The sequence below is a fragment of the Haliaeetus leucocephalus genome, unplaced genomic scaffold (genome assembly GCF_000737465.1).
Source record: "Haliaeetus leucocephalus isolate CR32 unplaced genomic scaffold, Haliaeetus_leucocephalus-4.0 Scaffold362, whole genome shotgun sequence".
Classification (NCBI taxonomy): Eukaryota; Metazoa; Chordata; class Aves; order Accipitriformes; family Accipitridae; genus Haliaeetus; species Haliaeetus leucocephalus.
In genome coordinates this window covers 6,370,954-6,391,574 of record NW_010972798.1, presented here as the reverse complement: position 1 = coordinate 6,391,574, position 20,621 = coordinate 6,370,954, and the positions used below count along the sequence as shown (strand labels likewise).

The 20,621-nt window shown below is 40.6% G+C and overlaps 1 protein-coding gene across 1 annotated transcript; it reads left to right on the top strand.

The window, feature by feature from the left end:
* Positions 1–5,076: 5,076 nt before the first annotated feature.
* On the top strand, positions 5,077–15,187 carry FETUB (fetuin B). Its single transcript, XM_010573094.1, has 7 exons — positions 5,077–5,347; positions 9,911–10,021; positions 11,439–11,526; positions 12,068–12,234; positions 13,173–13,286; positions 14,189–14,278; positions 14,768–15,187. The coding sequence occupies exons 1-7, from the start codon at positions 5,126–5,128 to the stop codon at positions 15,185–15,187; spliced, it is 1,212 nt and encodes a 403-aa protein (XP_010571396.1). The 5' UTR covers positions 5,077–5,125.
* Positions 15,188–20,621: the final 5,434 nt, after the last annotated feature.

Genomic DNA, 20,621 nt, shown 5'->3' with positions numbered 1-20,621 from the left:
GTATTCTCTGTCTTCCAGCAGATTCACAGGTGCAATATGGTAATGGGGTACTGTATGGCCTGTGTGCATGAGGGAATACCAGTTCAAGGGAATAAAAATATACTACAGACATGTATCTCGTATAATAGGACCCAGACAGTAATGGCAATTTACCATTGTCCTAGCAGTTAAATCTTCCCTGAATTTCTGACACGCTAGAGGCAAAATCTATTCTAGGTAGAGAAGTGGTAAGGGACAGGGGCCAGAAGGATCTTTACTGCCAGCCAGACTGGAATTCTGCAGGCCCCGGGGAGCAGTCTCAAAGACAGTCATGAATCTTTAACCAGGAACAGTACTTGCTACAAGATAATTATCATGCAGGCAGCAAAAGCTGCAGAACACATGTCATTTCTGAACTGTTTCAAATAACCTATCCTGTTCTCCTAGTTACAACCTTCCAGTATTCAGTAAGCAACACAACTAACATTTGTTCTTGATGAGAGCGCAACAGGTTGCTATACAGAAAAGTTCTGCTCTGCTGTGTCAATGGGGACAGGAAAAGCTGTAGGTAGGCACTTGCACCAGTGCTTCAACTGGGTGTGTGGAGGAGAAAAAAACAGGGGAAATCAGCCCAGACTCTATAAGCCTTACTCTAACATGATGGCAACATACTGCCGGCAAGCTCTCCCCATGAAGGCAGCAGCTCTCACGTTTCAAGGTTATGCTGAGTTCTTGCAGGAAGTGTGTTGCAGACAATTGCACCAGCTACTGCCAGTCAATTGCTCAGTGATTTTTTGCTTCTTTGTAAAGCAGTGACTCCACTATGTTCTCCATGCAGCCATTCATTCAAAAAGTGCTAGTACTAAGCTGTAGAAATTTCTTGAAGAGGTAAGGTAGGTGGTCTTCCCATCCCGCTGCATGAGAGACAGTACAGGATTTAACGAAATGGCTACTATTATGATCTGCATTACTATTAAAACAGATACATAAGACTGAATTTTTAACTCGCCTGGAGCAATTAGTTTTCCTAGCTTTTGTATTTTTAGAACTAGGAATTGCCTTAACTAAACCATACAAATTGTCTTGTGTATCATGAGGTGGGCACTAAGTTATAGAAGAGACAGTGTTTTCCAGGCTTAGAAAATTCTCTATCTGATGGCAGAAACAGTAAGTTTGTAAAAGGTATCCCTGCCCATGGGGATCTCTGAACTCCAGAAATGCTGCATTTTCTTGTTGCCTTTTCCAACCACACAAAGCAAGGATGTGTAGCAGAACATCTGCAGCCTCCACACTTCGAAGATGTTCTCCTACAACTTGTGTAACTACTCCATTGTTTCCTAAAACAGAGAGGGGAAAAAAAAAAAGCAGAATTGCTCTGTGCATTCCAGTTAGTAGCTGTACTTCATCTTCTTCCTCCTTAACACTTGCCCTCTTAAGGGTACATTTTCCATGACTGCTTTGAAGCAGTCACTTTGTCTCCCCCCAGTATGGCCCCGTATTCATGCACTTGGACCTTAGTAACAGATGCAGTATTTAGTAGTAGATTCTCTAGGCAGTAAGTGCAATGAAATGACAATATGTAAAATACAAATGCCTTCTTCCCTGAAATGCATCATGAATAGTTTTGTCAGGTCTACATCACTGGCTGACAATGTTTTTCAGCTTTTTCAAACCCTGTTTTGCTAAAGCATATGTACTTCGTGTGCTTCTTTGGCTGGACATGCTCAGATTTCCCAGCTGTGTCCATGTTTTGAGGTCAGCTACTTCAACAGAGAAATTTTTTCCTTTCCAGTGGGAGGAAGAGTACAAAGAACAGAGTCAGGGATGTAACAATTCCCCATTATAAGAGGCACCGACACAGCCAGTACTAACTGGCACCCATCTCCATAGAAATGCCATGTACTGTGAGGATAAAGAAAATGAGTTATTATCCTTTAGCCACAGGGGAAGCATTCCCAGGCACGAGGAACAATGTGAGCGAGTCTGCATTGCTGCTTCTGCTGTTCCTGTACTATGGCTACAGCAGCATTTCTCAACATTCATCTCTTGTATCCCTTCCCTACAGGATACAGTCCGTACATTATCCCTCACCCTCAGTTTGCAAAGCAACTGGCAACACGTGAGGTGGCTCAGTCTAGCAGCCATGTGCCCCTTCTGTCCTGCTATCTGAGTTTTCCACCTCTGCCACCAATCAAAGTCTTCTTAGAAGAGTTTCAGACCCAGTGCCATTGCAGGTCTTCCTGGCTGCATGTATAATCCCACCCAGCTTTCTACAATCATTCCCTAGGACAGGTTCTGCTGTCCCCCAGAGGAACATGTCTTGAGCACTGCTGGGCTAAAGAGCTGAGATTCTTTATACCACCAGGAAAAAAAAGTGACAATATATAAAAATTTAATCCCCCCAAACTTTACAGTGGTACTAAACAGGGACAATTACATCCTTCACTTGCACTTTTCCTTCCTCAGTCAACACAGAGACAACCCTCAAACCTAAAGGTACTCGGTGTCATCCAGCAGATAGCTGTGATCACAGAGACTCCCATGACAGAAAATGAGGGCCAGGGAAATGGTTACCCAGTTTCTGGGATCCTTCAAGGTGAAATACTGCAGAATTGCCCCTTAGTAGAAAACCAATGACTTTCACTGGGATCCTCTCCAAGTAATGGTAGTTGTCACTTCTCCAGATCTTCAAGATAACAACTATTTGTCCAGCTATTCCCCCACCTCCAGCATGGAGTTTCTGACAGGTTAGCCACAAGGCACACCACTGTCATTTCAAACTAAAGTTTCTCCAGGCAGAATTTTCCATGACCCTTTTTCATCTGTACTCAGCAAATCACTCAAGAATCAATAGTGACCACAGTGCAGTCTCTTAGCTGGCAAATCAACCTCCAAATTCAGCAGTGAGTGGATAAGTCAAAGGTACAAATACACGTTCACAACTTTGCATGTGCTCTGTGGTACTATGGGGAGAGCAGCTGAGACAGTGAATGGCTCCCTCCCACAGTTACTGCCTCCAGTCATATCAGGATTGTATTATTTATTGTTGCTGAAAAGGAATGAAAGCAGAGCACTGAGTAGTGCTAAAATAATTAAAATAGTGACATTGCTGGACCAATTTCCTTTGTTCCTTGGGCCTACAATCACAGGCTTATGATTCTCCTGCAGCTTCCTACAATCTAAACTGGGGTAGGCGCTGGCAGTGGTTAGAGAAGCCAAGGAACTAAAGATGAAGCAGGTGAGACTCTTCCTTGAGCCAATTCTGGCCATACAATATCAGGGAGACAATAACACTGAACGAGATAGAAAACTAAGGTCCTAAGTCATCTGTCCAAGAGACAGTTACAGGATAAGTAGCTGCAGTTCACAGAGAAGTCTGGACTACATCTGGGACAGCTATGCAAGGTGATGTGAACTGGCAAAGAAACAACTGGATGTACATTTTCTTCGACCCAAAGTACAAAAAGAATAATTTACAGGCAAAAAAGAGCAAGAGGTGACACAAGAAGGAAGGCACTGGGTACAAGAAATCAAATGAAAGCAGTTCACCCTCCAGTTTATGTTACATGCTCTCTCTTCTTTAAAAAGTTCTTTCTGCTAGATTCTCCCCTTCAGACCTTTGGCACCAAGATGAGTGTAATCAGCCCCAGGTATGTAACTTTCCTACAGGCTGCCTTCCTCTCCTTTTCCCTCTCACTATATAATTTCAGATGGTTCTTACTTCATCACTAAGTTTCATTCTCAGGCAATAAAAATGCAGCAGCGTGTTACAATTAGCAATGGAGTTCATATGTAACTGTACCTGCCTCTAAACCCACAGGAATATAAAGCTAGGCTTTGCCAGGCAGAGGCTGAAACAAGGTACAGCCAAAAAGTTGAGATGGGAGGAAATAAAAGGAAACAAGACTTGTTCTTTGGCATCAGAAGCAACATATAATGATGGCAACTTCACAGAGTACTTTGCATAATGTGGCAGTAAGAACAAAGTCAGAAGTTTGGGGAAGACGGGATGAAATATGAAATGTTCAGGGCTCAGGGAAATCAGAGCGGGGCATCAAAAACATGGTAGGTGTCAATAAATAGAGAGTTTTAGGCAACAAAAGACGAGTGGGCTGGAGTCAAGGCATTGAGAAGGAACAAATCCTGAAATGGAGTCTTCAATAGCCTAAGACTGTTTTGATAGCCCTGGTTCACTTATTGTCTATTTCCTCCAATCTCTTACAGCAGCTCATTTTGCACCATCCCACCAACAGAAGTAAAGTCTTTGAGGCAAGAACAAAACTTACCACATCTATGTCACTATATTCAATTACAGAGAATGTTAAGTCCCAAATAAACACAATGGAAACTTCTGCTTAAAAGCAGAAACCATGATGAAATCATTAATTCTTTACATTGCCTGTTATCATGTTATCTAAGAGTATTTAATGGCTTGAGCAGGCCATTTATCCACAGGCTTCTTGTCTGGACATGGACTGCATTTTCCTGGCTTGGTCTGGATTAAGGGTTAACATTCATCTGTAGGTATCCAACTGACTAGAAATACTCAAAGAATGAAGCCAAACGGAGCTTTCTATCTCAACCAAACTGACCGCATGTAACACAGAGTCAGTATATTTGTTTGCTGTTTGCATTTAACAAATACAAAGTGTAAAATCAGTCAACCTTGTGGCCCTTATCCAATTCCCATTCAAATTACTGAGACCTTTGTCATTGTCTTATTTTGGAGAAGAACTGGCTCACTGACAGAACAGAGCTGGAGCCAGACCTGTCCTGCATGTAGGTTTATTTAAGCAATTCTGGTTTCTTAAGAAAGCAGCTTTCTGTGTATATTCTTGTCCCTTGCAATGAAGTCAAAGTTATACGATCTGCCCAGTGAAATCTAAATTGGAGATGTAAAGCCAGAAGGAGAAAGTGCTCTCTGGTCTCAGAGGGAGTGACAATACTTTCGTAAAACCTTGTAATCATTGACTTAGTGTTTCCTGTTGCAGCTGTAGATTTAAAGGTCATGGTCAGTACATAATAAAAAGGGGACACAAGTTTATAAAGAGACACAGCTCCATTACAAAAGTCTGCTATTTCATGCGGGTCAGCCCCTCCATACGGACTTGCCATTCTGATCTGCTGCACTGGTTTTCTAAGCAGAATGGTTTTACTTGTTTCAATGCTCTTTGGCATACAGGCGCTTTGCTCCTGGGCTGCCTCTCCTCCTGCCAGAGAAGCACCGACTGCATTGCTTTCCCCCACCTGTGATGACACTGCAGTAAAGGAGGCTGCAGATCTGGCTCTTCGCCAGATCAATGCCGACCGAACAGAGGGCTACATACTCAGTCTCTCCCGAATTTTCAGTGTCCGAGAACATCCTCAGGTAAGTTACCTGCTTGTCCTGTATCTGTTTCTCCCATGAAGAGCCCTGTGTCTATCACTATTCCTTAGCAATACCTATCTGAACTAAGAAATATTTCAAAACGCAAATGTAAAGTTATATTCACAGGACTCCAGAGGCCATGTCAACTTTACGCACAGATGACTAGAAACAGTTTCATCACCACTGTGGGCAATTAGAGAGCAAATCTCAGTCACAATTCTCTGCTGCCTGCCCCTGGAATAGCTCCAGGCATCAGTTCAAATTTGGTATGAAACACCACTACTCTGATTTAATTTCATTTTACACCTTCCTCCCACTGCCTTGAGCAGTTGGAGTGCAAAGGCTATTAAATCATCATGCATTTTGCACAAAAGATGTAAGCACTAACAGGTATAAATACGTCCCGCTTGGGACCAGGGAATTCCTTTGCAGACCTCTAAATGATGACTCATTCTCCAGAAGAAATCTGAAACCAGTTCAAGTGCAAAAATTACACTGGAAATACCTATGGAATGTCACTCTCATATCCTCAAGTATCTTATTTCTCTATGTGTGCTTAATTTATTACTATTTTGTGTTACAATAGCTGAATCTACTGGCACTTGCCAGGGACAACCTGAAAGGAGTGCACAAGGCCCACAAACACATAAGGCACTGTGGAAGTATGCTACTAACATTCACTGCCATGCTTGCTTTCTTCCCATAATCTTACCTGAAAGGCTGATTTCTGAACCCTTAAAGCAAATCAGGCTCATTGCCAGATGTTTAAAGATCAGTACTGGCAAGGATATGACACTACTTCTTGCTGCTCTCACAAGGACATAGTTTCTGCAGACATGCTGTGGCCACCAGCAATCTGAGATCTCCTGACTAAAGATGCACACTTTGCTGTGCTTTGCACTGTGTTCTCTGTATTGCTTTGCTCAAGTGACAGAATGTGCCCACTAAGAAACTACATCAGGTCTCTTGAGAATTTTTTCCACATGTCATGCCTCTGAGCTGGCCCAGACCCCACATCACCAGTCATGGCGTTAGGTACTTAGTCCCCCATCCTGGGGCTACTCCCTATTGACAATAATTAGAGCACACCTATGACCACCTTACAGTGCAGCATAGTAGATGCAGACATGCTGTAAACCACTTCATTTTTCTCCCTGCCTCTCCCTTCACCTGTGCCAAGTATATCTCAGCACCGGAGAATTTTGGTCCTTGTTAGTGATTTGGTCTGTCACTTAATTCCTTAGAGACTTAACTTCTTGCCTTAGGACATACTTTGTTCATTTGGGAGTTTAATTTACTTTTATTCTTATTTTTTGCATCTAATAAGCTTACCCTGTAAATAAGGTGTTTCAAGACACTGCAATAACAAAATAGACAATCTAAGCCCTTTGTCACATTTTTGCTGCTGCTGGGACTGGGTACATAAGAAGCAGCCAGCTATGTTAGGGATGTTCATGGACGGTAACAACCTTATGCAACCTTCTATTCCTCTCAAAAAAATAAAGAAACCTTTTTTTTTTTTTAATCAGACAGTGATCCTTCCTTCCATTTTTTAAACCAGTACTCAGGATAAAAACATTTTCAAAGTTACTTCAAATTCAAATCTGCCCTTAAGCAACCTGTGGTTCGGTTTTGCTCTAATTGAAACTAATGAGCCATCTGCTGTTAACTTACATGCAAGTAGAACAGAGCCTTTCTTTCATACAAGACACTCATGATTAACTTCACTGACAGGCACTTAACCAAAATTAAAAAACATGCCAAAATATTTCATTTCTTTCCCTTGCACCAGGTCACCCTGGTGATGACCAGGCCAGGTGATGGTACGCTGCTGCCGCATCTCCTGTGGCTCCCAGGCTCCCCAGCATGCGTTGCTGTGGCAATCCTAGCATCAGCAGTGCTGGGGAAGGGATCTTTTTGGCAATGCAGAAAAGACAGAAGTTTTTATTCAATACTAAGCAGATATCAAAAGGCCTTTGCATAACAGTCTTTTAATGAAAATTAAAATAAGGATGATGAAACCTTCAGAGATCTGCTGAGCTCTGAATAAACCCCAAATTATCCTTTCCCCACTGGAGGATGCATAATAACATACAGAAGCAGGTAGACAAAAATATGTGTAGATTTTGTAATATCCTCATCTGCGTATTAGAGCTGATATTATACAAGAGAGCTACAGGCAACAGGAAATACAGTTTGGTCCACCCTGGTTGCATTTAGTATTTCCAAGATCACCAAGCTTTCCAATCAGTCTTCATGATTCAGCTGATTACCCATCTAACATCAAACACATCTGACTATAAGAACATTTCTTTAATGAGGTGTGTATGTTCTTTTGCTTCCAGAATACCTGAACAACCAACTTGAAAGCTCAAGTCACCAGTCCCAACTTTGGAACTCCTTAAAGATACACTTGTCTTTGCTGAAGAGGAAGAAAAACCAAAATTGAATGAGAGCAGTATTCATTCATTCCTAGTTGATTTCACACCTTATGGGGCAAGAGTCTTTTAGAAGTCTGGGGCCAGTATCTGTAAAACTTTTGGCTTCAGTTTTGATTTCTGTTTAATAGCAACTGAAGACCAGACCATTTTTCTTGGCTATTACTTCTTCATGCAGGATAGTGTTAGTGATATTATTGCTCATAAAGGATATATTTGAAGGTACAACTTGTACCAAATGTTGCACTACTCAAACCCCACATTTTCATCAAATGGCAACTACTCCTTGACCAGTCTTAATTTCTGTTTACTGACTTAACCTATATTAGCTACCAGATTAAGGAGACATATCATCATGGTATTTAGGTACCATACATTTGAATGTAAACAGAAAATTATGATTAGTTCCTTCCATAGAAGGATCTATGCAGCCAGGTGTGGGGATGCTGCCATCCACTGCACGCAGTGCTGCAGCACCTCAGCTTCACTCTTTGTTAAAATAGCTTTTGATCTTTTCACGACCTTCAAAACGACACTTATAATTAAACCTCAGGATTAGTGTAGGCAAACCCTGAGAGCTCACTGCAAGGCATTACCAGATTACTTCATAGAACACTTAAGGAAAAAGAGGATATGAAAATACAAAAAATAGTATAAAGCATGGTAAGTTGCATATGTAAGAATATAACTTAGAGAAAAAAACTAACAAAATTTACTCACTTTATATTTATTTTCTATTTATTTTGCTCTTTCATATTTCAAGGGTTTAGTATTACATTTACTAGTATATATGGTAGAGCTCACATAAAATCACCATCCCAGCCTCTTTCCAGAGATCTCTATACTGTGTGACCAGAATAGTTTGTATCACTCAGACTCCTCAGAACTCAAGAACAGATACCTGTTAGTGTTTTTTCCCAGCAGTATAAAAACCAAAAAGCGAGCCATACTCCAGCCTTTAGATGCCGCATTGACTGGTCTTTAGTCGCTATTAAACAGAAATCAAAACTGAAGCCAAAAGTTTTACAGATACTGGCCCCAGACTTCTACAAGACTCTTGCCCCATAAAGTGTGAAATCAACTAGGTATGAATGAATACTGCTCTCATTCAATTTTGGGTTTTCTTCCTCTTCAGCAAAGACAAAATCTCAGTCTAAACATGCAGCTAACACTCACAACTAAGTTCTTTAGGATGTATAAATGACAGCTGCTCTCTTTCCAGCTTTCCACTACAGAAAATAGAATACGATCCTACTAAGCTGTATCCTTGATAAACATCCTGGAAAGGTGCTTACCTGTATCTGCAGTGGAAGCAGAACCAGGAGCTGCACCATGCAGCTTCTCATCTTTCTGTACCACGTGATGTAATCACTAGATATATGGAGCTGTACTTTTAGTCTTTCCCTGTTCCTCTTGCATGGAAACATGTTTGCCCAAACGTTGAGCCCTAACTGCTTTGTGCACCTGTGCCGCAGTGAACTGAATAAAAGTGTCTCAACTTAAGCACAGGCTCAGAGCACTGGACTGAATCTTTAAGTGAGTCAGAAACATCCATGTAGATATGCAAGGTCTCTCATAGCACCTTCTGATATCTGAGAGAATATTTAAGTTGTCTGCATCAACTCAGTCATTGCCTCTTTATGGCAAGTGCAAAGCATCCACACTTGAAGAAGACACTACTCTAAGAAATAAGACATTTCTGTTTCTAATGCCTACTGGGAAGATTCCACGTTACCAGGTTTTTATTATTTGTGGTATTTATCGTCTCATTCTTACTGAAGGCAAAATAACCTACCTTTCAAATCTAACCATAAAATGCAGTTGACGATGAAAACTTTACCATGTTTAGTCCTTATTCTTGGGTTCTGGTTGGTACCAGAATCAGAAGGATAAAACTGATGCTAAAAGGCTGGGTTTGAATTAAAGCTGACTAGACGCATGACCAAGCCTTTCTAACAAGGCCTGAATTTGTCACCATTGAGAATTTGTCCCACAGAATGTTCAGTTTTCAGGATAGCTGTGTGTCCCACCTGTGTGTTTTGTGTTTCTCCATGTCTCCATTTCATGTGTCCCTACTTTGTTCTATACAAAACTACGATATGACCCTTTCATTTCTTGTTTTCAGGAGATCACTGGTTCTGTCTTCTATCTCATCTTGGATGTAGTAGATACTGAATGCCATGTACTCAGCAAAAAGTTGTGGAGGAACTGTACTGCCAGACCTGCTCATGCAACTGTAAGGATTTTATTTTCTTATTTAATCTCAGGTATGAGATGAAATCTCAGGTATGAATAGTACTCAGGTATTACTGAGGACAGCAAAATCCCTACACAGGCATTTCTAGTAGGCAGCAGAGCTTAGAAGAAATCAGAACTCATTTTTTAAGGTCCACAGCTTTCCTCTGTACTTTCTAATAAGTTTATAGACTGGTAAGGTTTAGTTTTAAAAATGAAATTAAAAGAAAGTTTTTGACCAGAGCTAATAAGCAGACATAACTAAATAGCCATGCTAGAACACTATATAGAATAAATGGTTTACTTTTTATAGCAACCCTGTAAGAGTTTATTTTAAAGACAGCCTGTCAAGAAGGGAATAAAAGAAACTCACTTTTATATAACATGCAATTTTTGGTTTAGTTTAATTCCACTTTTACTCTGACAACTTTGCAAAAAATTGCATTGAAAGAGGACAAGAAAGAAAGCTCAGCAAGATAAGCTGCAAAGACAGAAAGTGATCTAAGACTGTTGCTACAGGTGACCAAAATGATTCTGAACAAGTGAAAAAAAAACTTATAAAATGAAGAATGACAAGAAAGAAGCTTCACGTGAAAAAAAGAAAAGTTCTGATTAAATTGTCCTGGGCTGCTTCTTAGGTCAATCAGTTTTCATTTTTAAATGAAAAACTGGAAAAAATAAAAAGAATTCTGCTCACTTCTGCTTACAGTGCTTTCGGCAGGAAAAAGGTGCAAGGCATACATGGTTGATATGGCTTCTGCGAAGTCTAGAAATCTATGTCCTAGAGGCCTTGATCATACATGTGGCAATATTTAAGAAGCACTCAGAGAATATACATTCAATTTTTAAACATAAAGGCACAATGGATATTGACAGGCCAGTATTTTTTTCTGCCATAAAGTCACAAGTTTCTTTGTTTGCAAGGGTGATCTTACTGTGCCACAAGACTGATTTAGGGTCTTCCCTACCACTCTCCTTCCTTACTATGGACATAGGGAGAAGGGGGAAGGTGGCAGACAGGTGACTGGATACAGATACTCTGAGCTGATATTCAGGTTTAAGCTTTCTGTGTTCTAGACATAGACCCAGCTCCTGGTGCCGGGGCCTGGCCAGGGAAAGCACTCTGTGACACTTGGGCACTTAGCTGCCAGAACTGTGGCTTTGTGCAGGCCATCCTGCCAACAAGCACTGCACCTGTATAGCTCAGAATTACACCAGGGGAAGATCTGGCCTTCTATTTCTAAAGGAGATGGATACTTAGAAATATGCTTCATTGCAATTTGAGCATTAAGACAACTTTTTTCTTGAAAATAATTTCATAACCACAAGGAGAAAATGAACCACCCACTGTCTAGGTACTAGATGATCAGTGCAAAGTTTGCAATATTAATTGTTTCTAAATGTTTATATTGTTTTAGGTTTATGGTCAGTGCAAAGCAATTATCTACATTAATCAGGCAAGAAATATTGCTCATCTGAGTACTTATGAGTGCATTTTACAACCAGGTATGTCTTTATTTAACATACTCACTTTAAAAGAGGACTGGAAAAACACTCTTTGCCATACAGCATTACTTTAAATTTTAATTGTAATTATGGCACCACAGCGTCTCCATTAGCTTTCAGCTGCCCTAATTTTCTCAAGTCACTGATCATAAGGCCAGTATGGTCCTGCAGCTTAAAGCAGTGCAGTAATAACTGTTTTCATCTCTGGGAAACCCAGCAGAGCCTCTATATGGGCTTCTACCCTCTGGTCCAAAAAGCATTTTTATAGGTTTGTGAAAGGCAAGTAAAACCAGCAAGCCCACTGTCAGTAGGCTGAGCTTTTTTCTGCAGTGTCTCTGCCTCCACTGCAACATTTTTATGGGTCTGCAAATTCATAAAGATTCAAAACCGTTAAGTGAATCAAACCACATATTGTTACTCCAGGAGACTGGAGGACAAGTTGGGGGGTTGGGGACATAGATGCATTTACAGTGACCTACGCTATCAACATACTCTTATGGTTATGCTTTCTCTAATGACCTTGTTTTGTTTGGATAAAAAGTTCCACCCAGATATATTTGGACAGTATGTCCTGACTGCCCAGTTGATGACAGTCCAACTGAGCCCAGATATTTGGAGGCTGCTGCTCAAAGCCTTGCCAAGTTCAATGAAAAGAGTGAACAAACTCATTATTTCTCTGTCCTCAGTGTCACAAGAGCTTCAATGCAGGTAAGCCAAGGCTCATCTGACTTGCTTTAGCCCTCAAGAAGTATGGATCCACCTGCTATATTTTATATGATTTGTTATGTCTTACAGATTGTTTAGAATTTGTACCTGTATAGTACAGAGAATATTTCTATGCAGAATTCTTCTGGGAAATGAGATCTGCAATGATCCAAGACTTTGGCTCCGTTTATTGCAAAAAGAAGGGCTTTATGCAAAACTCAAGACACAGATTTGCATTCCAAAGTTTAGGAAATCTTCATTGTGAGCTCTTTCTTCTACTACCACCACGAACTAGTGACTCCCTAACAGAAAGAATTTAATAAAGCACAGTCATCCCTTCCAACACATACCTGTAATTCACTGAATGAGTTTAAACATGGTTTAAAACTAATTTTAGACTGACAGAGAGTTAATGATCCCCTGGCTAAATCCTGTTTACCACAGTAATATCTGGTCTTTCTAAAATTCATGATCAATAGATAACAAAGCAATTTTCACTCTTTGTCTCAAATAGTTAGATATTACTACAATACAGTATTTAATCACTCCCATTTTCCAACCCTGAGGTACTTATATTTCAGAAATAGAAAAAGAGATCCTGTTCATTAAAGCAGCCTGAAATGACCAACAAGGCACTGAAGAGGGTCTTTGGATATGTAGTTCTATGTGGATGCTAACTTACTACAAAACCCAAACTAATTTCAACTATAGCTAATCCATGAGTTACTAAGATTGTGCGTATATAAGAAGTAAAAAATAACCAGGCAATTAAGCAGCACTGGCAAAAAATCATTCTCCTGTAATACAACAGTAATGCCCCAAATATAACCAGCTCCTTCCACACTTAGCAGGAGTTTTACATATATTTCAAGGTCTGTACAATTCTTCCTTCTTCCTGACACATGCACAAGGTCTAATTGCCACTGGTCTCTCATTAACAGTGGGTCGTTGGTCCTGCGTATTTTGTAGAGTTTTTGATTCAGGAGACATCCTGCTCCAAAAATGACTCAATTGCTGACATCTCCCAGTGCAAGACACTTTCATCGGAACTAGCTGTAAGTACTTTTCCTTGTATAAACACCTGTTTTTCAGATATTATGATTCCTCAGTGAATACTTAGGCTATCCCTTTGGTTCTTTGCAGACAAGAATCGAAGCCCACAGGTGCCTTTTTATGGGCTGTAGCTCTATACTCTCTTGCAACTGTACAGAGTGCTTTAGAATAGAGAAAACATTTCAGTAAAAGTTCAGACTTCTTACCTAGGAGTTCATGAACAAAGAAAACAGAAAAAAATACCATCCAGAAAAACATGGGGTAGCCATTGCCTTACAAAACTGAATCATTCTTAAGGATTTCTTCCAAGTAAACAGACATAGACAATAAATGCCAAGCAATGCATGAAGAGTATATTCACACTACAATGAGGTCAGCTAAGGAAAACGTTTAGGAACTACGAAAAAAGTTATTAGAGAAACAGAAAGACTAAATGGGTATGTTGCCAAGAGATAACATTTCAAGCCCCAAGCCATGTTACCTACAGTCCAGTAAAACCACAACTATTAGAAACAACATTTTTTCATTGTTTCTTTCACTCCTATGGTGTGAAATTGTTTTTGCCTGAAAAAATTATATTATGTTCTATTACACAACTTGCCTGCATGGGGATAATCTGCTGCGGCAGAACTTAAGTGTGCTGTTGTAGTTGGGCCTTAAGTGGCCAGCTTATTTTTCTTATCATGTTACCAAACCCTCCTTTGCAAACATAAAGCCTTTTTCAAAATGCTGCCTCCTTTGTAAGCTTGCCAATCCCAAAATAAAAGTTTGCCCAAGCTGCTTATCCCTACAAATACATGTAGAAGCTATAACTATTCAGCCTTTCATAATCACTTATTTTACAAGATAGGAGCTAGGTATCAGTGCTACAATGTGAAAAAATACTTGCATTTTCTTCTTCCAGCAAATAGGTTTCTGCAAAGGCTCTGTAGTAAACAGTCACTTGGAACATGAACAGTTTGTCACAACATCCTGTGAAATCTACAGTCTGCAGGTATTTCTTAATCTAATCTTAATATTGCAAGAGTAATACTCCTTTACAAAACAAGAATTGAACTCTTGAAAGCCCAGCCATTTTTAAGTTTTCTTATTCACAAAGATATGGGCTTCAAGAAAGTGATAAGGCCAAATCAGGAAGAAAACTCTCGTGTGATAAAACATACTGTTGCTAGGTGGATAAAAAGGCAATAGAGTAAGTATAGAGTCAATCATACAGAATGTGTTCAGAATGCTCTACAAAGAACTTGTAAATAACAAAGGGAATGCAAAGAGCAATAACTGTGTAGTTACCCAAGTTTCATGCACCCATCTCCACTAGCATATGAAGAAGTTCTATCTGTCTGTCCTTTGAGCTTCTGTTCTGCAGCTGGTCTTTGCAGACTGGAATTGCAGCAGATCCTTAGTGTGAAGGGTGAACCTTCTTCATATCTGAAAGAATTTGGAATAGCTTCAATATAAGTAATGCTTACTGCCTGTTATTTAGGATCCTGCCACTGAAGAGGGGAAACAGCAAGCTAATCAGACATCTGGAAAATCCAGCCAGAATCATCAACAACCTTTCCCTTCAGAAACCAATCCTTTCTCCCCACACCTAGAAAAAACAGTGGGCTGGGTTAAAATTCTACCCCCTTCAACTGAGGATATCTCTTTCCAAAACCTACCACAAAGTCAAAATGAACATAAAGATGGAAAGCCAGTTCCACCTGAGGCTGTAGGTTCTACGCCCAGTCTTGATGGAGAAAAGACTCAAGCAGACAAACCAGACCTTACCAAACCAGTCACTGGACCAGTTATTCTCCCTTTTCCTGAAGAACTTTCTCTATCAGACTCATGCCCAGCAGAAGCAAAGGAGATAAACTCCATCCTCCGGCCTTTGCTGCCTAAAAAGCCTACCAAAGTCTAGCCAGCATCCAATCACCTCAACTACCTGCAACAAAATAATGGCCACGATGGCAACCTGTTTTTTCAATCTGTGTAACATCTTTAAATAAATAAGTTTCTTATCACAGTCTTCATCTCTGGAGATGTCAGTTTTAAGAAAGCACAAGAAGAGATTAGAAAAATAAATTTAACTGGGCATTTTCCAACAAAAGAATTTGGCTTTTAATTCTCAAATTACTCCCAGCAGTAAGAGCATGAAGGAAAGGTAACTGTGGAGAGTAAAGAATGTGCAGAGTTGAGACAGCCCAGCAGCATCAGCAAATAACAGCCTCAGTAGCAAAAGTCTGTCAGGGCACGGTGCGGGATGGCTGCTCCCCGAGGGATGGTGAGATGGAGCTGAGCGTGATGATAACCAGGCTGGCAGGGCAGGGGCCTGTCCCATGGTACCTGAGCGAGGCGAGCAGGGCAGACTCAGGGATGGTAGTCAGGTTACAGGAAAAGGCCAGATCACCACCCAAGTTCATGGGCGATGAGGCAGGTCTGAGGTCAAGCCAGGAACATGAATTAGCAAGTCAGGGTCAGGATCTGGTCCGGTTACAGTAACCAGAGTCAGACACAGCCCAGCGATCTCCACGCAAGTCCACAGTGACGAGGCAGGTCTGAGGTCAGGCCAGGAAGACAGGCTGGAGGTCTGAACCTGGGTCTGGATCAACAGGGCCCGTGGCCAGGCACAGGCACAGCTGTGACGCAGCAGGAGCTGTATCTCGGGCAGGGGCCAAAATGCTACAGCCTCAGCTTAAAGCAGCTCCTGTAGGAAGGGGGGTTGGGTCGGCCCTGGCCGTGGCCTCCCCGCCGCGCTGCCTGGGAGCCTGTCCCCAGGGTCACCCAGGGAAGGGGAACAGCCCCCGCTGTGCTGTTGCTGAGTTGGCCCTGCGCCCTCGGAGCCAAGCCTCCAGGAGGAGGGATGCTCTCGGGGCCCTTACAGAGTCACACCCGGTGTGATGGTGTACAAACGGGGAAGAGGACTTCAACACTGTTTATCATTAAAAGCTAGTGGGGTTTTATTATTTTACGGGTTAACTTCTTCATTATAATGTGATGAGCTTAGCCTATTTTTCTATTTCCCATGGAAGATCTCAAGAAAGATTATTTTTTTCCTAATGCTTTATACCCTCACTTAAAGAAAGTGGAAAAGGCTACCCACATGTGAAACCCTTACACATAATTCTGGCTGGTGGAGAATCAAGCTCAGGCTATTCAGATTCTTATGCTTTACTGACCCTGCTGTGCAGGAAAAATGATGATTTACAAAATCAGCCTAATTCTTTCTTGAGATAGGTCATATTAACTGCCTTATAATAAAAACCACAGGGAGCCTGTAGCTAAGAAAAATCAATTTCACTAAAGCCAGACATAGCAACTGTACTGACAATAACAAATATAAATAAATGAGAAGACAAGAAGAAGAAAAAGAGTGAACATGGGAAAGAAATGTCATTTGTGGCCAGGAGTACACTGATATTTGCAATAATTATGGGGCTCAGATGAGACCACAGAGCCTTTCTCTAGTTGCCACCAAATCTGTAAAATTTGTTCAAAACAAACTCAATAAAATATAACTGTTTCTGAAGCCTTTATGCTGCTGAATCACCCCTAGAGATGCTAGATCATTTCTCCATTTAAAGAGGTTTTGTTAAAGTATTCTGACATTATGTAATTTGATTAAAATGTATTATTTTACTATTACAAATAAAATATAAATAAAAGTATTATTTCATTCTGAGTGAAGACAAAATAATATTGAAATATCACATGGAGTTATGTTCCCAACAAATATGCTTGTTTTTTCAGTTTGCAAAACTCTTAAAAGCATAAATTTTATATAAAGGAGTAATTTAATTGCTTCAAAGATTAAAATAAGCCAAAAAGTGATATGTGAAAGACATCAATTGAGCCAAAAATAATTCCATTTCAATTCCCCATCATGAGAAATTTTAACATATTTTGGTTTCATTCATTTCTGAGTAGAAAACAATTCAAAATCAAGTAGTTCTCTAAAATCATAAAATTCAAATTCTATCCAATTCTTATCGTCGTATGAGCTGATGAGCTGTAGGCCGTGTCAGCATTCCCCTTTTTGTCAAGTCATCAAATTACAGCATCTTGGTTTTCCCTTGAGAAGTTTCACCTTTGCCAGCTCAGGTTTCCTTAACACGACCAGTGTGTTCTACCTCCCTGCACAGGAACTGCTGATCTGCCATATGCTGAAATCAGGGATACCAGGCGTCACTCCATGCCCTCACAGAGAGCACCGTTGGCTTTAGTGAGTCAGAGAGCAAGAGCATTGGGGCAACAGCCTGTCACACTTCAGTGGTTTTCAAAATGCTTTTTTTGCCCCTCTTTTCAGTTAATGCCCATACTTCTCACTTCTGCTGTTTTATAATGTGGTCTATTTTATTAACTGTTTGCATGTTGATTCTAATCTCACTGTGGCTCCATCAGTTTAATGATACTCCTGACATTTATATCAACATATGTAACCAGATTCTACCCCAAAAGGAGTACTGGGGAAGAAGTAATCAACATTAACCGCTAGCCACAGCCAAGAATACCCCATTTCAGTTAGTTCTCTATCTTGACTACAGTTGCTTATAATAGTAAATTGGACAGCAACAGCAGCAAGTGAAGATAAATAGAGTGGAGTTGGTGTGAACATGAATAAGGGGAGTTAAAGAGAACATCTGGAAGTCTGGATCCACAGTTTTGAGCATTCAGTTTGGATATTGTTTAGCCTGTTCCGCAGACAAGGCTCAGAAATGACATTTGAATCAATACTTTCTCTAGTTTGGATCTGTTATTTGGGTTCAAAGACTTCTATGATTTAAAAATAAATACCAGAAGGGGTGTTTATCCAAGCAGTAACTGTATCTACAGTGCAGATCAGCAAGCATCAGTGGTCAGTGCAGATTCACAGGCATTTCCTTTATTTGGTGTGGCCACTCCAGCACAGTGATTCCTGTACCCAGCTTTCAGTGTCACCTAGGCCACCACCAGTGTTTACCATAATTGAGGCCTGGTACTAATATCCAAGACTAATTTCTTGAACTACAAGTAGGAGACTGAAGATGTATAGTTTCTGTGTTTCCTTTGCCCTCAGAACGTACCTGGACACAGCTGCATTCCCAGATGGCATTGATATGGTTAACAGCTGATAACGTTTAGTCATCACTACTTCAAATCCTGCTGCTGATTCAGCAGATTTATGCGAATCTGAGTGGGCCAGCACTACGGCTTTCTTCTCCAACATGCCCGCATGGACAGATAAGGGCACAAGATGCAATGCATCTGGTCTCCGCACATTTACTCTATGTGACAGCATGATCAGACAGGACTGCACCAAATACTCTAAAAAACATGTCCAGATAGTGCCGAACCCCTCCATCTTCTGGCCTGGTCTCTCACCTTCTAGCTAAACTGAGCACAACAGCTGGCAGTCACACCCCAAATGCCCTTTTCTCCTCCCAGGACTGGGAACTGTTAAGCACTGCTTCTCCTTGCCCAGCAGGGAACAGGCCAGTAACACACAGAAGCCCTCCATCTAGTCACTGGAGAAGAGAAATACGTGGGTTTTGGCAGACAATTCCAACTCACTTTTCAATTTCATTTCACAGATTTTCAACACTTATTGATGTTATGATATCATATCATCCATTATTAACTTGCTATCTGGGCAACGTCCAGCTAAAATCTGGTCTGATGTTTATTTGAGCAAACATTCCAGTTTCACATGGACAATGTCTTTATTCAGGCACAGACAACCAATGGTCAGTGACCTCCAGGATTGTTGACGTTTTTACCAGATATTATCAAGCCTTTATCTCTGCATATAGATGAGTCACCATGAATGCAAAAAAAAGGGGCAGTAACATTCAAAGGGTACAGAATAAGATATGCTGCCTTATTTATGCATACATTGGCTATGCATTTGTTTAGATTTTTCGGCTACCCTTCTCCTACACTCATCCTTGGCCAATCAAAAAGATTTAAAAAAGCAAGGCCCAGACATCAAAGTTCTCAAGATGGGTTTAAAAATCAAGGTTTTTATAAAATAAGCTAATTATAAATTCTATTTGTCTGACTTCAGAACCTGCCCATTGTACACACTTCATGGTTAAACACTTTCTTCTGCATCTCTGAGACTATACATGTTAAGCAGCTGTATTCAGAATATACATATATATTATTTTGATTTCAAAGGTAGATTTTAAAGACATCCCACTAGATATAATAGTAAATACTATACAACACAGCTACTAATACTTCCCTCATGTTAACCTAGTACAACTGATAAGCATGAGTTAAAGCTTAAATTTTAAGAATATTATAATGCCAAAAGCCCTGAAAAACTCAAATCGCTTGGGACTTCCTCTGACCCCATTCTTAACATCAAATTCTTAACCCCACTTTTTCCCCAGCCTCTCAAGCCCCTCAGCAAACAGGTCAGTCTTGCAACATATCCTTAAGGTCATCAACTTACAATTAGGCTGGGTTTGTTTTCTAGAAAGCAATTTGCAGCCAAAGACAATGAGGACAAGAAAGGGAATACTGACACTGTTTTTATTCCCTGTATTAGTTCTTGAGGCCTCCCAAGCAACAAGACAACTACATTGTCAACCTGCTCACTTGACAGTTGGTCTCCTCCAAACAGCTTTTAAACTTAAGGTCTGTTTGAACAAAACTTGATAGACAAGGTGATGAAGCTTCTAAACGTTTGATAAAAAAAATGGTGACTGGTAAAGAAAAATAAGCTGCAGGAAGGGAGGGGAAGCTATAGCTGCAGCTGCTGCTTTGAAGACCACAACCAAAGCAAAGCTGTATAACATTGTATTTGCATCAGGGGCACACTGTTTACACCCAGCAGATAAAAATCAGACATGAAGACATATCACATTTACGTATTTTTCCATCATTTCCGTTAAAGGTGGAGCTGCCCCCAAAAACTGCAAAACTTTTTTTTTTTTTTTTTTTGCTAAGGTGTAAAATCAGGCCACCCTGGTCTGAAGCTATGAGGCATCATGGACTAAAAAAAAAGTAAAGAGAAGCTAGCCAAGAATTCACCTATAAGAAGCTGGAGCCACATGTGTCTCTGTTAGCTGTATTCTTGCTTAGGAGCAGAAACAACAGCAGCTGCAGAGCAGCACAGACTACAAGGATAGTGGATAAGGTCTTTCTACCCGCACAATTGACTGAGCTGTGCAATTTGATAACCCCAGCCTGTGAGTGAAGTGCTACTGCAGAAGGCAGAGAACAGTCAGCTAGCGTAGCAGTTGTCCTCCCAAGAAATCAGAGATACCTGTAAATAGTTTAGGAAAGGAGTCATTGGTTATTGCATATCATCTCCTTTATTTGTCAGCTCTCTTTTTTCTTTTCCCCCTAGAATAAAGTTCTATTTATTA